Source organism: Diadema antillarum, unplaced genomic scaffold, assembly GCF_040938485.1.
Source record: "Diadema antillarum isolate AM-2024a unplaced genomic scaffold, OU_Dant_1.0 seq00000595_RagTag, whole genome shotgun sequence".
NCBI lineage: Eukaryota > Metazoa > Echinodermata > Echinoidea > Diadematoida > Diadematidae > Diadema > Diadema antillarum.
In genome coordinates, this window is record NW_027271526.1 from 311,699 (window position 1) to 330,118 (window position 18,420).

At 38.1% G+C, this 18,420-nt stretch overlaps 1 protein-coding gene across 1 annotated transcript in view; it reads left to right on the forward strand.

Moving 5' to 3' along the window:
• LOC139735730 (sodium- and chloride-dependent GABA transporter 2-like) overlaps positions 1 to 18,420 on the forward strand; it is a 97,371-nt gene that overhangs the window by 13,249 nt on the left and 65,702 nt on the right. The window contains exon 2 of the mRNA XM_071646479.1: positions 10,621 to 10,891. Coding sequence (XP_071502580.1) covers positions 10,639 to 10,891 — 253 coding nt within the window. The 5' untranslated portion in view covers positions 10,621 to 10,638. The remainder of the gene's footprint in view (positions 1 to 10,620; positions 10,892 to 18,420) is intronic.

An 18,420-nucleotide genomic window follows, 5' to 3' on the forward strand; every position in this document is an offset into this window, starting at 1 on the left:
ACAGCCACATATATACAGCCTTGCTGATATACGACGAATTAGTATGTATGGAGGCTTTAAAGGCGTTGAGGAAACCAAAACGTTTCGACAAAATTTGTCCCCTATATCTTATTTCGCAAATTACACTTTCTATAGTGACTTATATAGACTTTCTGTATACTTTCTAAATTTTTATATTTGCAGTTTGTAAGACAGATGCCATTTTACTTGTAAATGAGCTTTCTTCCTTCCACATAATATATGTTTCTTATGAGACTTGGTGGCTCAAACGGCAACGTTGTGACTTGTTTGTGTCAAGCTAGCTGAAATTCATTTAGCACCGTCACGAATCAATGCTCAGCCCATAGACACTTTGGATCGTTATGATATATGTATATATAGGCCGACTTCCTGTATAGCATTACTTTATTAACATGTGTTTACCCCGTATGGGTTGTATAGCAGAAGATTCCATGGTCTCCGAGAATCAATGGAATTTTTTTTTTTTTTTTTGGCAGAGTGACAATTTGTGTTTGAAATAATTTCTGTAAAGGAGTTGGCCTTCGGCGCTTGGAGGCAATAAAAGGAAATATTGTGTCCATGAGAACAAAAAACGCACCTCTATTTGCTCGATGTCTGCTCCGAACGCGATCATGTCAACATTAATGACAATATAATCATCGACTCGTAACTCCATCAGTGTGGGACTGTCAGTAACTAAAACCATTACGCAGCAAGTCACGAAAGAAATTCAGTGGAATAAGGATGCACGGTGACATCAAACACATAAAAAGTGGTGCCCTTCATTGATCGAACTGTTGAACGATCGAACTCAACTGAAGGTCACTTTCAAAATACGATGGAAACATAAAAATAAGTTCTACACATAAATTCAATTCAATTCATTTATTTTTATTCTTTTAGTTTTCAACAAAACATAACATAGAAATCAAATCTGGAATTATTATCATAGGCATACATTCGACTGTGTGAAAAATAGATGATAGTCAACACATAAAGATAATACATGCGTACTGGCATAATACAAAGGTACTGTACGTTTTCGAATAGAGAGAGGAAAAAAAGAACTGAGAGGTCCACGAAAATGCATGCTTGTATCAGACGATGTCACCTCACCTTTAAAAAAGAAAAAGTTTTCCAGTGTTTCCAGTCCTTAGATACGATGTAATATGATTTATTGCCCTGTTGACATACGGATGCTGCAGATTTGATAGTTTTCAAAAATGTGATATAAGTTTTTTTTAACAAAGCTTGATAGGCGGCAACAAACAGTTTTGTTTGTATGATGGGTTCAAATACCTCTTGTTTGTAGGTTATAGACTGCCGTAATTTTGGACTTTGCGGCTGTGATGAGGGTGGGGTAAGGGATGCAGCAATATGGGTGGGAGGGATACCCCTGTACATCCTACCACGAGCAGTTATCAACGGGTCACGAGGATAATCACGTTTGGTAGGAGCAGGTAGGAATATTGATGTTATGAGGCCACACAAATTTGAACAGCAATTTTAAATGGTTTATGGACACAGATCGTGATGCAGCCATCATTATCTACACTGCGGAAATGTTCCCGTCTTTCAACTCTGGAGTCGGAGAAAAGTTAAGGACAAGGTCATGTGAAGCAGTTGTCGTTTGTGCCGGGCAAACGTTGCCGCGTACTTTTGCATATCGGGGATCACAACGTTTCGATGTCAAGACTGGAAAAGTATACGCCTACATTAAAAAGGAGTCGCTAAGATGGCATTTGTCCTATGGTCACATCAGGTTCAGAGGGGAAGTAAGCCTATGGGTTTAACTTTATGTCACGCTAAAAATCAATCGCGCACAACAGTTCACATTCTCTAAAAGAAATGTTAAGTTATATCCTCGATGACAGCTACACTGACTGTTTTTCACAGGAAGCAAAGGGCTACAAGTCAAAACGCGAAGAGGCGGTGCCTACCCATGTTGTCGCCATTTTGACCCGAGTCGACTCCACGCGTGACGTCAGGGAGAGAGTGGTTTTTCTCTCAAATGCCTCACGCCAAGCACTGTTCATGTTTCGCCTTTCCTCGTGCGTTAGATGTTTCCTTCGTTGCTAATGGAGAGACCCAGCAGTGAATGGCGGGATAACACAGCAGTAGATGAAACGCGCGTTTGTTTGTTTGTTTTTTCTATTCTTCGTCATCTCATAGTATTATATTGAATTTCTGAATATGAAACTTTTGAAATCGTCGGCTCTCTATATCGAATATTGTTTTCTGCCCATTAGATGATGAGATGGGCAATGGACATCGCACCACACTCCTTGCTTTGCATGCGGTTGTACATCGTGCGTTAATGCATAAATCCATTGTTGACGTGCGGATAGAAGAAATGGCGGCAGTGAGGGTAGAAAGAGAGGGGGAGGTAGATTGAGAGAGGAGGCTTCCATCCCTCCTCCTCCACCCCCCCCCCCAACCTTCCTCATCTCACATGTAAATCGCCGGTCCCGTCTGAAATTCTTTGTCAAGAAGGGAGAGGCACGCGCACTATTGTGAACTTAGCGATGACTGGCTTTGAGGAGAGATGGCGGGAAAGGATGTGATTGAAAGAGGGGATGCAGTGAGAGAGAGAGAGAGAGAGAGGGAGGGATTGGGGGAGGAGAGATGGGGTGAGATTTGGCATACAATAATACATCAGGTTTTCCCTAACAATCCTCATCCTATCCCTCCCCCTCCATCGTCATCCTCGTTAGCAATCATCGAAGATGCAGAGGCCCTTTGTGTGTAGTAGTAGTAGTAGAAGGTCATCTAACGGTCATCTGGCGAGGACCACGGTTTTTATGAATGAAAATATGCTCCGATGAGTAACGCCCGGCAGCTGCACGCGCCGAGGCCTCCGCGACATGATTATCATATTCCATCTCTGCCCGTTTTTAAGTGGTGCAGCGGACTGTCGGAAGAGGGAAAATCCACGTGGCTGTATTATTCATAGCATTTTGTCCTGTCAGCTATTACCTCCCCATCTTACCAACATTCAACTACTGTACGTTAATTTTGTAAATGTTGTCGTTTGTTCGTCCTAAAAAGAACGGCTGGCTCAGCAATGTCATGATTATAGTGTATGGTAGGCTAGGGTCTTGTGGGCTATGACGGAGTGAAAGTGGAAATGAAAAATTTAATGTGTGAATAGAACGACGACGGTTTTTACTAGCGCGGGGTATGGCATGACATGACATGAAATAAAATGAATTGGAATGAAAAACAAATAAACAAACAAACAAAAGACACATCCATCTCACATCCTTCTCTCTGGAGATATATTTGCTGCTCAACAATGGTGTAACGTTTCTCCATTGTGAGACTTTAATTGCCAAGCATACGGACAAGGCTGACATAGAATGAGCTGATTGGGTCTCGACAATAGAGCGACGGGTTACAGGAACAAAAGAAAGATGACGTCTGTCCCTTTTTAATACTTTAGTGGCCCATCGGTCGTGTCAGAAAATAGAATACAATTGCTCTTTCGCCAATTATGAAAGAGTGGAAATTGCCATATCCCGTGGAATTGATGGAACATTATTGATGTCGTAACCAGGTCGCAACTGACTCCCCACTGCTCATAATACAGAAGGATTGTCAATGTCATATAATTTCTTTCTATCCCCTATATAAACGGTATTATTATGGGAACATGACGTGAAGTCATAACTGCCATCTTTTGTTATGAAAGACATGAACTGACAAGCGACGTAAACATGTGACATCCTGAGTTCTATGAAGAGTTTAATACTTATTGACATTGCCATGACATTTAAAAAGGCCCAATTTCATACCAGTTGCCTGATCATTGTCTTAAAACCATGTGACGTCTTTACATCCATCGCAATCAATAATACACGCATCCGCCATGACGTTATAGATTGCCCCCCGAAAAAACCCCAAACAAGAAAGCAATCAAATTCCCTCAAATTTTGATAGTCTTCCTTAATTTTCTTGGAAGATTTACTCTTCTTGATTAAAGAACATTGACAGTATTTTTTTATATTCAAATGTCAAATGGAAATGAAATAATGAAATGAAATTGAATGAAAATAAAATCACCATTTCAGTTCAAATTTATTTTCATTTCCATGAAATAAACAGAAAATTATGTAAAACATATAAGCAGAACATATTTCTAATAATTGCAAAAATTTAAATAAACAAAATACATGTTATGATGAGTAAAAAAAAATGAAGAAAACATAATTGTATTTTTTTTAAATATATACATATGCATAGTACAAATTAAATAAGGATGGGACTGATCACACTCGATACCGTGTAGGTGTACCATGTTACATTCCTTGATAGATGAGAATGTTTTTTTTTTTTTTTTAATCGGAGTGTTTGAAAATATGTTTTAAAATTTTGACGAAATGTTTCTGGCACATTTTGTCTATTTAGCGCAGCTGGCAATGAGCTGCCTACAGGCTGGTAATACTGTACTACTCGATCATTTCCCTTCTAGGCATCATAAATTACGGGATTGGGTATAATATTCGGGATGATGGCTCGTTTGATATGCTGCCATTTGCCATGTTTGATTACACCCGTCTATCGTATATCACCCCGGGCAAAGTAGTATATCATTTATGCTTTTTTTTTTTTGCACCGTTTCTGAGACATCATTGATATTGAGACTATTTTTTTTTCGGACTGAAGTAGCACACTGCTTGGCTTTACTATAATTATACGTGATACCTGGCTTTAGATTTGTACAGGTATACGCCGCAATATATAGGCCTAGTGATGACGGGATATGTGATCGAATATCTGATGGAGGTGATAACCACAATCAGGGTATGCAATCATGACTTTCTCACTTTAAAAAATTGTAACTTCTAAAAGAATGCACCAACTGACTTAAAAATTCACATGCAGCATGCTGAGACATCAGTAATCACATGTGGTAAGACAATAGCTAATTTCTTCTCATTTACTGTTAATTATTAAAGATTAATTACCAAAAAGTCCCCTAAAACCCACGTAATGCGTCAAAAAAAGCGTTTCACAACTTACGTAAAATCAAAATTTGAGGTCCATATTTTAAGTCTACCCCTATGTGTTTGGTATCAAATTAATGGATTTTTTCCTGGCATTGCTTGCATGCAATAAAAAACAGTGGTTCTTTGAGCTGGAGAAAGTTATAAGGTCTGAAGTCCCATCCTGGTAGGAGTGTAATGCTGGCTTATTTTTGTGACATTGTGACCTTTTAACCCATGCTGTACAGCTATACATGGAGAAACAGCTTATTTTCCTGCTTTTCCTGAAAGTACTGAAGACACACTACAATATGGTGCGCTGTTTGCCAATAAATGTTCAGCCAATTTTGAATTTTGAGCCATTTTCAAATGCTGAGTAAACTAAGTGCAGCCGTTTTTCAGTATTTTCAGTGAGGTATATCCTAATTTGACTACTTTAAAGAATCTTTTCCCCTTATTGAATATCCTTGTTTTTTTAACCATGAATTGTACATAAGTAGAAATCTATTGTGTGAAAATTTTAGCAAATTTTAGCTATAGGAACTTATTTTTTCATATTTTTACAAATTGCTGAGCATAAAAAAGTGCGATACACGCCCATGTTATACTGCATGAAGGTCATATGATAAGTGTTCAGTGTTCATATTCAATGCTTGTTCAATTTCTAAAGATATCATGAGCAAAAACATAGTATTTTGGCTTAATATGTCATTGTTTGAGTGTCACAGCTTGGATATCAACTCAAGTCATCATAAATCTCACATTCATTCTTCTATCTGTGTTTACAAATATGAGAATTGATCCAAACGCTGTGCGCACATTCAAGGTCAAACTGTACAGATAATTTTTTGATGAAAAATATAATATCTTCCAAAGTACCAGCCCTAATTTCATAAAAATTTGTAATAATGGCCACTATATGTCTGTTACCTATTCCTGAAAGTTTCGCCTCTTCACTCTTTGGCAAAAGTGAAATATGATAAAATATGTAAAAGTGGTTTTCTTTGAATTCAAAATAATGCCTACAAAATTGATCATCCATTTCGAGAAGTGAAAATATGAAATTCATTCATATTTTGTGATATGTCATGGCTATGTGCTGGTGCTGAATGAAAGGGATATTTATCAAGAATATATAACAGCAATATCAGATGAAAAAAACATTCTCCTTTTTTTTAATGAATTTTTCCAATATATTAGTCATTTCAATGTAATTCAACACCCCTAATTTAAATGCTAATTTATGCGCAGTTTAATGCAAAATTTTGACTCTTTCTTTACATGAAATGAAAATTTGAATACTCAGCTACAACAAACAACAAAAAAAGCATTTTCACCAAGTTTTTTCATTTTTGCCATGTTACACAATTGCATACCCTGATTGTGCTATTGACCTGGAGTAGTATATAATGTCGATATTTCATGGAATATCCGTCACGTGTACGGTGTGTGTATCCCACGTTAAATCCTATCCTTGATTAATCATAGATAGCATACTATAGGTGCACTATGGTGATGAACGAGGCGTGTCGGTGTGACGACAGTTACACGTATATACCCTGCTGGTTTTATGCTCCGAGAGAACACAATCTTCCAGTGCAGCAGTATTGTTATTGCACGCTCATCATGTCACTCTCTATTCGCTATGAACGTTAGAAACGCTTGCGTGACATTAAAAAAAAAAAAAAAACTCTCGACTTAAATATGTTATAGTTTTGTAATAAATTTGATTAGTTTGAGACAATTACAGCAATTAAAACATTACCGAGATAGGATTCCCTGTCTTTGACGAAATTGGTCTTGCACCTCCCGTAGATGAAATAACAATAATTCAGTTCAGTATACAATTACGAGCTTTGTTTTGTTTTGTTTTATTTTTCGTTCAGAGCCTGATAATGGCAAAATGATCATGTGTCTATTACAATTTCACAACGTTTCAGCGAATGCGTAAGATATGCTTTTGTGAGCAAACAGCCCGACAGTCACTCACGAATGAAGTATTGACGACCCACAGCCTTTCAGAAAGTTCATCTCTACCTCTCGCTTTCAAGCTTTCTCTTGGAGTTGTAGAAAATCTCGAAGTTTCAAGAGAACGGGTGATGGGGACTTTGGCCCTTTTTGTGTCCCTAATGCCGATGATTTGGCCAGTCGAGTCTTTTTATTTAATGGAATCGAGGTGGTAATACTCCTTTGTTTCGATGATTAAATTTGTATTCAAATTGATGAAATTCTTCCGTCATGAGTTGCTTTTATTGCAACTGGTTGACAAATTGTCCTGTATACATCGCCGTAAATAAGCACTGGATATATCAGTGTTTTAGTAGTTTTAGTTCTAGTAGACTAAATTCTTTTTTTGAATTAATGAAAGAATAGAAAAGAGAAAGAGAAGAATAGTGATAGGAGAAAAACTGTTCGCTAGATTTCTGGATACCCCCAGAAACTAACTTTGGAATGGCGTACGCAGAATAATCCCCCAATGAAATTCGTGTAATCTAGTTCGGCTATGGCTGCGGGAGCAAGATCTTACCTGGCGATGTGAGCTCAAAAATGGCACATACCTGATAAACGATTCATAGGGTGCTTATCAAGGCGACTTCTCATAAATACCTGACACTCACAAGATTTGACCCAGGGGGAAAAAACCTGATAGTGCATATCACCAAAGTTTGGACCCAGATGGTGCGTTGTAAGATTTTGATGAAGCACAGATGAAGCCCAGCGTCTTCAGGGCGTTGTTGTGATGCATGATCGAATTTTGCTCAAGTTCACTGCCATTTGTCTCCCGAGGTTTTCCAGACGCGATGCTGGTCTAATGTAGTGATTAAAAAATTACGAACTACATTAAGAGAGAGAGGGAGAAAAGATAGAGAGAGAGATTGAGAACAGAATTTATATCTCCCTTTGTGCGTTAATATGACTCGAGTGAGAACTGCTCAATGCCACGTTTGAATGAAATCTGGTAAGTTGTCTGGTCTCGAGATATTCCTCTACCCAAACCTTCTACACTTTTCCCAGACAGAAAAATCCGTCTGTCCTGAACGTATCCCCGACGACAAGATATACAGACCGATCTTTCGGTCTACACATGACTTTTCCCTGCTTTGACCATAATTCCGAAAGACCATTAAACTTGATTATCGCTTTATACTTCGTTCGTTTTTTTTTTTTTTTTTTTTTTTTAAATTCGAGCTTAAATCAAGACAACAAATTGAATGTCCCGGAAATGAATAATAATTACAACAGCCAACAACAACAACAACAACAACAACAACAACAACAACAACAACAACAACAACAACAACAACAACGACAACAACAACATGCATTCATCGATACTGAAGTTTCGCCCTCATTTTCGAGAGCACCACGTGACCAGAGACACGCGACAGCCGTAAATCAAGTCCTACATGAGTCGACCTTGTCGGTAACCCGAGCACCACGAAACCTCTCTACTGTACCCCCATCGACCCATATGCCGTATCAGCAGCCAGAGCAAATCGTATCGAGGGCCCGTGAAGCAGGCATCGGCTGATGACCCCGCGGTATCTTCTTGTCGGTCGGTCATAGGGTATACGGCGATCGAGTTTCCAATGCGATCTGTGTTATCAGAATTTTCCGATATCATCCCTCCCCCCCCACACCCCCCCCCCCCATCTTTGAGCAAAAGGTTGCGGCCTTTCATGAAGCTGCATGTGGTCTGTCTAGATCGTAGATGCTCCAAAACCACCGGAATATCTTTTTTTTTCATGTTCTTTGCTTTGTCTTTTTGATTTCTTTAAACGTACTATGTTTGCTCTCAAAATGAACTTGTCCATATTGATTTTCGACCAGTTCTGGTGATGTATATACCCAGGAGATTGGGAAAATATCTACCAACCTCTTATGAGAGCCGACCTGTGCCAGAAAAGTGTTCCTGTATATCATCTGTGTGTGTGTGTGTGTGTGTGTGTGTGTGTGTGCACGTTTGTGTATATGTTTGTGAGAGAAGAAGAAGGGGGGGGGGGTAGAAAAAACCATAGGAACTTTAGTATGCAATGGATGATATGAACCCCTCGTCATTTGCACAACCCATATCTCTAGTCTGCCCGGAATACCCTAAGTGCAGCATGTCGGCATTTAAGGGCACGCTTTTATTTTCTGCTTCAATTTTCAGATAAACTTACATTTCTTTTTTTTTTTTTGCAACCAAAGGGGAAGAATACCTTGTTTGATATATAAGAATAAAACATGAATATATTCATATGGTTGTAGAAATATGTAAATATGCATTATGTATTACACTCATATATCACTATATTCTTGTACTATGTAGGCCTACAAATAGAGAAAGAGAGAGTGAGTATGCAGTTTAATGCCTTAAAATGTGAATATGCCATTTTAATCGAAAATACCCATGCACAGCAAACAGATGTAAAGGACAAAATTAAACAGTCAGATTCGATGTATACAACTTTTCCGCGGATTATAAACCTTACGAAGGTAACGTATCCTTCCTTACTGCCCCCACACATTATAACTGTTTTATAATATTGTAGGCTAAGTGTTTAAACCAGCAATTTGTTTTTACCTGAAACAGTGGACCTTGTTTTTAGTATGTATGTTCCGTTCACATTGTCTTGAACTTGAATAAAGTCATGATTAAACAAACAAAGTAATACGTTATGAAATGTGCCTAAAATTTCGTTAAAGGGAAGGTATAGTTTTTCGCTGCGATGGGACTTCAGATTTCCAATTTTTTGTGAGATGATGAGAAACCTCTTATGAAATATGAAAAAACATATAATTATGAGAAGAATTCAGTTTATTTGATGAAAATTGGTTTTGGATGGCTGATGTCCATAACATAGCAATCCTGATAAAAGGTGGGACCCCCCTTTTATTAGGATTGCTTTGTTTTACTTTGTTTTTGGATATCTCAGCCATTTTAACACTAATTTTCATCAAATAAACTTAGAATTGTTAGCTCTTTAACATTTCATAAAGTGGTTTTCTAAATATCGCGCGAAATGTTAAAAGCTGAAATCCCATCTCAGCCAAAACTATACCATCCCATTAAGGTGCGGTTATAAAGATATATATATTTTTGTAGTAACATGATGGGATATTTGCCGTTCCATTACCTCCTGTCTCCTCCCCTATTCATCTCCCCCCCCCCCCCCATATCATTTTGAACTTCTTTTCCTCCCCTTCGGATTCCATCTGCACTCCGCTAGGGATCGACCTTGGCGTTGGCTTATTATTTCCTATTATTCCGGGCCACTACATTTCGTTTTCGGACCACCAGAATTTCAAATTCAAAGATTTTAGACGCCCGAACGGGCCACCAGAGAGAGAGAAAAAAAGGAGATAGTATCGAGCCCTGAGGTCTTCAGAATGTGTCTGTCTGTCTGTCTGTCTGTCTGTCTGTCTGTCTGTCTTCTCGCTTTCATGTTTCCCTCGCTTTCGTAAGTTTCTTTTTGTGCACATAAAAGGGCTTCACGTGATACGATTTTTACTAACGTCACCTTCGGACACAATTCGACCAATTTCGGTTGGTCACATGACTTGGCTGGCCCTATCAGGCTCAGCCGTTATCGCCTATCGCCTGCTATAGGCTTAGAGACGCGTTGATTAATCTCCGCATTCTCAATTCCAGATCACACAGCTACCAACCATGATGACTGACACCAACGAGGTTCCCCAAGTCGAGACTCTGGCGACCCCGCCGCCCGTGGTCGTCGAAAACGGATGCAAGACGGAGAACAAGGAACTCCTGGCCAAGAAGCTGGAGAGCGAGAAGGAGGACGGGAAGCCCAAGCGTGGGACCTGGACTAGTCAGCTGGACTTCCTCCTGGCCCTGATCGGAGCGTCCGTTGGCCTCGGTAACGTGTGGAGGTTCCCCTATCTCTGCTACAAGAACGGCGGAGGTGAGTCCAAGTCCCAGTCCAAGGCACATTTTAGTCCAGTCTGGAGTGACTACCTCTCCCGTGATTACTTATATCATTTCATCTCTTCCCCGTCTCTGATACTTCTCTTTCCTGTTCTGCTCCACAATATTCCCGCTGTTGCTTTTTTTTTTATTCCATCAGATTTACAGCTACAGATATAGTCCAACCTGATGTGTTACAATGTCCCACTATTTTATTTTTTGGAACATCTACATTAGTAACTGAATGAAAGACAGATATATTTCATATATTTGAGTTTGAATGTGTAGTGGATTTGATATGCTTGTTGGAAATATTATGTCTATCACATTTTTCACGATATTATGTGTTAGTGTGTGTATTTTTATAAATGTATGCAACTTTTGTGTTTGTTTGTTTTTACAATGATTATTTTCAGAGCTTTTGAATCAATATGAAATGTTTCACATGAGTCCTGCTAAATTTAGTGATTTTTTTTTTATAATTTGGTTACTTTTTAAAACTTTCGAAACTCAGGCATGTTATTTATAGGGCCTACGTAGATGTGCCGCGATGTCAAGTTTTATATTGTTGTCCTTTACGTAATTTGTGCAGCGTTCATGACTTACAATATTCAAAGATTTTTGTCTCACAATAGACTTGAAACGACCAAGATGGGCCAAGCTCCATGGTGAAGCTTGCTAAAGATACGAATCGAATTCAGCTTTACGCCCCTTACTGGATCGAGTATTTTGATCACGCTATTTGCAGATTAGCAGTAAAGTACAATGTTTAGTGTCTCTATTCCAGTCAAACATAATCATGCACCATCAAAAGGTTATTTTAGGGCCACGTATATATAGATTGCGGGAGGTTAAGACATGTCGGTCTTATTTACGTGTAAATATCAGATCATTATTCCGCCGAGTTATCAAATTGGTTTTATGAATCAAAACGATATATAATGTACATGAAAGTTTCTCTGGCGTATGCCGCGACCTCATCGACGACGAAACAGAATTTTTGATGAAAATGCGATCACCATGATATGCCAGACCTTCCCAGCCACGAATGCATAACAAGCAAGCTGTGTTGCAAAAATGTTTCAGTAATGATCACACCATTGAATTTATTAGTGTGTCGTTCGCGTCGCCGCCGAAGAGCTCATGTCGATTGTATGCGACAGTTCGCACTCTCGCCTTCCTTTCCCATGCCCTGTATGTTGATTAAGCCAATATATAAGCGAATTTTTGATATGAGAATTACCGGTAAATGCTCGTATAACAACACTTAAAGGGAAATTCCATCCTGATATTATGTTGCTTTGTATGAAAACATAAACATTTGGGGAGTAGATCAATGAAAATGTGGGGAAAAATCAGACACAACAACAAAAAAAGTTATGAAATTTTAAAGCTTAGAGAGCAAAACAAATTACATGTATCAGCTTTGTGTGACGTAGGTGTTAGGCAGCTCTCCATTCGTGTTCATTTTTCTCCCGAGAATAATTTTATCTTGACCAGTTCTTGGTATATGATAAGAGTAATACGTTTGTCCATGTCCTTCTTTGTAGATACGTTTTGTCTGTGCCAAAAAATTTGAGAACAACAAGAAAAAAAAAAAAATGACCGTTAAGTTGCTCAACACCGAGATCATACAAAAGTGCCAACTCGTAGTAACTCTCCAAACTTTAAAAATTTTCCCCAAATATTCACTGATTTACATGTGATTTTTATAATGTCATACGAAGGAACATTATGTGTTACATTTATGTATGAAAAAGAAATGCCGAAATAAAATCAGTTAATCGATCAATCAGTCTATCAATCAATCAATCAATCAATCAACCAATCAATCAATCAAACAATCAATCAATCAAACAAGCAAACAAACAAACAAACAATCAATCAATCAATCAATCAATCGATCAATCAAAGCCAGGATTTTCCTTCAAATTTCAGCCCAGTGCAGGAATTTGGGAGGCGGCACAGATCTCCATGCCTAGAATTTAGAAACACGCTTCTACTGTACAGATTCGAACTTTTAAAGCCATTATAAATATGCAGTAAATATGTACCTTACTTTATTTATAACGCCATATACCATAAAAAACAAGAAATAAAGCAATTGCATTCCGATAAACAAACCGTTTGTCTTGTGAGGTTATCGGTCAAATTCCATTCATAAAAGTTCTGTTTGAATATTTTACTTTTTTTTTCTTCTTAGTCCCGGAGCAGCATTGCTCTTTCAGGCAGAATGCTGCATTGACGGGGTATGAATACGATGTGTGTGTGTGTGTTTTTTTTTTCTTCTGTTAAATCACATGCATTATACTCTGTTTCGAATAATTATTTGTATTCAAAGGAAATTCATAGTCATTTACATAGTTGTTTTGATGGTATTTTAACCAAATCAATGATTTTGTTACAGCTGAAAAAGCAGTCCTTCAATACGAAAACGTGCTGGCTGGTGCTAATATCTGTGGTTGTCTTCAAATAGATTTTTTAGGTGCAGTATTTCGTTGCCCGAGATATTCTACCAATAATCAAGGTTCAATCTAATTTTGCACAATGAATGCCTTACAATAGTTGAATAACAACAAAGTAACCTATGAAATTGTTGCCATCGCGTAAAAAGACATTCGAAAAATGAAGCAAGAATGGCTCAGCTGTCACAAATTTGTCAAAAATGTCACACAGAAAATGTTTAATTGAAGTAACTTCAACTCAGCGGCAATCGCCCCACATGTTATAGTATAGGCTGTGTTTTATGGTCGATCTGATTGATTAAACTGCAATTACACCTACCTCGTTTAAGTGGATTTTTATTTCTTAACCGAACAATCAACTCATGTAACAAATAGAGGACTACTTAGCGCAGTATCGTTGACAAACAAAAGGTTTTCAAGGGGTGCGTATTTAGCGATTACACCGAAGGTTTAAACGCTGATAATGTACCATTAACAAGGCCGGGGGGGGGGGGGGGGGTGATTATATAATCGTGCATCTTTTCGACGTGACGGAGGTAAATAGTGGGCTAACACGGCGCATTCTTATATGATAATTTCTAACACTCCAGTTTATGTTATTGCCATCTTTCGCAAGCTCGTTCGTCATAATTTTAAATGTTCTTCCTTTTTTTTTAAATCTCTCGAAGATTTTTGATGGCAAAAAACATGTTATTGGAAGGAGGTACACTGCTGTACCATTACCTCCTTGGTTTACAGTGGCTCCTCGCTTTACGGTCAGATCATTTCCTGGATAAACTTTGACAAGAGTTCCCTACAGTTCCACCTCCTTTGAGTGATAAAAGGGAGTATAATGACCTTGATACGAACTCTCTGAGTTATTTACGAAACCAGTGAAGTCGGAATCGAAGATTAAAGGAAGTCACAGGAACCCACCAATGTTATCGTAAAAGAAGACTATGATTAACAAAACTTTGACCTGCTAAGAGCACTTACTTTTATATCCGCAACAAAATGGTATAAACTATATCAGTTCAGAGCTCCACATTAGGAGATGGCACGGTGGCCCGGGGCAACTAAATATTGATGGCCACCAAACTTCCAGAAAGGTCATCTGTTAGTGGCCCGATCGGGCAGCTAAGATTCAAATTGATTTTTAAGTTTCCTTTTACTTCGGGCTACTACATTTTTTTTTTCCGGGCCGCCAACATTTCAAATGTAACTTTTTTTTAGGAGCCGCGGACGGGCCACCAGAGCAAAAGCCCTGCAGTATCTAGTTACTCTGTAGTTATCCTATTATAAACAAGAGAGAGAGAAAGAGAGAGAGAGAGAGAGAGAGAGAGAGAGAGAGAGAGAGAGGGAGAGAGATTGTTAGCTTCAAACATTGCGTAACTAGCAGGAATATTGAAAATCGAAGTGTGTTTCTTCGGATATGTCTTCTTTTGAAATCGATATCAAGACGAAAGACATGCAAATAAATTTTACTTTCAGTGTATGCAACCTTTTTACTGAATTATAAATGTCCATATGCTATTGAAAATGAGAATCATATATATTACAGCCTGAAGAAAGATCTAACTTTGGTTTTTGAAGAGAGAGAGAGAGAGAGACAAAGAAAGCGCGAAAAAAAAACACGCATATTATAGTAATTATAATTATTGGTATTTAGGACGGATCGTGTTTGTTATTCCTGCAATTTTGTGAAAAATCCTTGAGAACCGATGGCATGTTGACTCCCTTTACAAGGGCTTCTAAAACCTAAGAAATGCCCAAGCTCTGTCCGTGCACTGATCGGGCTGTCATAACGCTCTTAACCCGCTAGGGACGCCAAGACTCTGTTTCATTAACGTCTCAATTATATCGGAAACAACACTGGGAGCTGGGAGAGCCCTTCACAGTCATGATGTTGGAAATTTTATGTCACCTACACCTGACTCACATTACGCTTTAAAGGAACTATATGCAATGCAAATATAAGAAATTGTATTAATTGGTTCATGATATCCCGATCATTTCATTTTCATTTCATTTATTAAGCTTCCACACAAATTACATTTGTAACATACATCCAGATATCACTGAATAGAAGCCAATGTTGGTAAGTAATTATTCATATACAGACTTAAGATGATATTTCACGATGCAAAATGGATTTATGTCAGTCCAGAGTACGTGATATGTATCTCTCCTTCTCTCTCTCTCTCTCTCTCTCTCTCTCTCTCTATATATATATATATATATATATATATATAATACATATATATGTATACATACAGTACATACATTGGGTAATTAAGATTATGTACGGTCATCATCACTTACATGTGTATGTGGCAAAAATTATGCTAATATAAGTCATACATTTTGTAATAATATTTCTATTTTTTCCGGAGATTACTTGAAATACGCCACAAAAAAAACCCCTTCGAAACTAAAATTCTGCCAGTTACGTAACCCGGTGAAGCGGTCCTAGCTCACATCCAACTGGAACCCATGGAAGACCAACTTAGTTTTGCTGAATATGGGCTATCCAGCCATCTTCTCAGATGGAAAATGAACAAACAAATTTGTCAATCATTGCTGAAGTACTGTTATGATTTACAAAAAGACATTGGAATGCACCTTACCCTAAACTGAGCATATAACTTGCATGATTCCCTGTAATGTCTTTTGTTAATTATATTAGTAACACGGAAACGGACAAGTTATGCTTAATCTAATCTGTAGGGAAAGATGCATTTCAATGTCTTTTGCTTATCATATTAGTACACTATAGCAATGATTGACAGATTATGTCACTGGCAGAATCCTGCGTGGCTTGGAAGATATATATATATATATTTGTGAGCGTATCGAAGTAAACTGAAGACAAATAGAAACTTTATTATTAGATATAATCAAACATGGCAAGTATTTTAGATATTCATTTGACCATATACGGGATATTGAAGATATCATTAATCAATATACGAGCCAACATGTATTTGCATTGCATAGTCCCTTTAAATGTCAGTCAGTGATTCAAAGGCCTCTTTCGGAAGGTTGTTGCCTCCTTCATGCCCCAATTTGATGTAGGAAAGGGGAATTAGAGTATTCTCTGTTGTCGTTGCGGTTTTTTTAACAGTTTAAACTGAAGTCTCTCAATTAGCATGCGTATATTCCCTAATCGACATTTCATGGATCTTTGTAATATGCCGTGTGAGGGTGGAATATTCATCGGTATACGCATCTTGATTTAATGGAGTTCGCGTGCAGAAGGTGGCCGATGAGCGTCGAGTCGCCGTACATCTGTAATGATTCTTTCCTGCCGTGAGACGGCCTTATGATGTCAGTCTCCGCTTTAAAAAACTTGCTTTCCTGTTTTCTTGACCCTGTTTAACCGCCATTAATATACTAGTAGTTTAAAAGAGAATCTCCAACGGCCATTGCGAGGTATTTCTACTTTCGTTCATTTTACGGCTGCTTGTCAGGTTGAAAAGATGGAGCTATTTAATTATGTCAATCAAATGTTTATTGACAGCAGGAGAGATTAATGCGGCATTAATGCCATATCAATAAAAAAAAATTCGCGTACTCGTGAATTTTGCGAGAAGCCAAGATTCCCGTGAAGTAAAATGCACGCGAAAGCGTTTACCTATATAGAATGCATTATATGCCAGTGAAAATTCGGGAAAGTTTCATCCCGCAAAAAAAAAAAAATAAATAAATAAATTAAAAAAAATACCGTGCAATTCCCGAAAGTTTCACACCATTTTACATTATGTCATTCATCACCCCCCCCCCCCCACCTTTCACTGCGAAAAACAGTCGAAGTTGTGTGGGCCTATTGAATCATTTTAATTATATGAGAGCCCTTTCTGAATATGTGCCATGTTAATGTTCAACCCGGAACTATACAGTACCATACTTATAGCTTTCAGAATAAGTACTGATGGTGCGCTTGACGCTAATCTGGATTTTTTTTTGTACCGGTAAATAAAGTCATGCAGTATCAAGTGCAATCAGACCTCTACTTTAGTACGCTTTCACGTCGCTAACTGTGCTTATTTCTTGCTTACGTTTGATTTATTTTGCTAGGGTCATGTTGTATGCTCGGAGCAGGTATACCGTAATATGGAATAGCGTTTTGCATTCTGGCTGTTTTTCTGTATTTTGTCCATGAAAACACTCAAACGCTGACTTTACTCTGGATGATGGTTATAAATCAAACAAGAGATGAAAAACAAAATACAACAGCGCTCGCCCCTTCCCTGTCTCCCCCCTCTCTAGCTCTTTTATCGATTGTTTCTTTTTTCCTCACTCCGAGAGTTATTCATAAAGAGCATCCAAGACACACTTCTTTATCTGTAATGCCGAAACAGAAAGGCGTGACACTCAATAAAACAACAGCAAAACAAATCATTAGAAGCTAGACTTCAAATGAATGGCATTAGAATGCGTTATAACATTACAGTTCGACTGAACAGAGAAAGCAATGCACAATGCACAATGAATATATTGTATATTACACCAACATTGATATAAAACAACAAAAAGGAAAGAAATATGATAGCTAGTCTTTTACGTTCTTGTATAGAATTGTTCGTTTTGCGGACTCTGCTCACGACGCGATACAGTTCGATCAGACCATACTCTTTCCTTCAAGATAAGTAATTTGTGTTGTTTGTGCGGAACCTCTTTCTTTGGTAATTGCACAAAATATAAAATTGGAGTATTGGTCGATCATTAACCATCCACAACCCTTCCCATAAAGGCCAACATATCATCGGCTATTGTAACCAACAAAAGTTAAATGCCAAAGATGTGCTTTTTTTTCGATTTGCTTTAAGAATGGGAATAATATTGAGTAAAAATTGGTGTAGATGAGACTTGTTAGACATCGACGATATCCACTCGAAGTTTCACAGTCGGAAAATTGTGAAAACTTAGAAATTGCATCACTTTCTCATGGTATAGAGTTCGAGGCTGATGAAATAATCTCTGTCTTTCCATTTGCTCGGTTTTGTTCTGTTTAAGAAAGTGTGGAACGACACATTGAGGTTTGGTCTTTTTTTATTCCCCAGGGTCCTCCAGCTGCTGATCG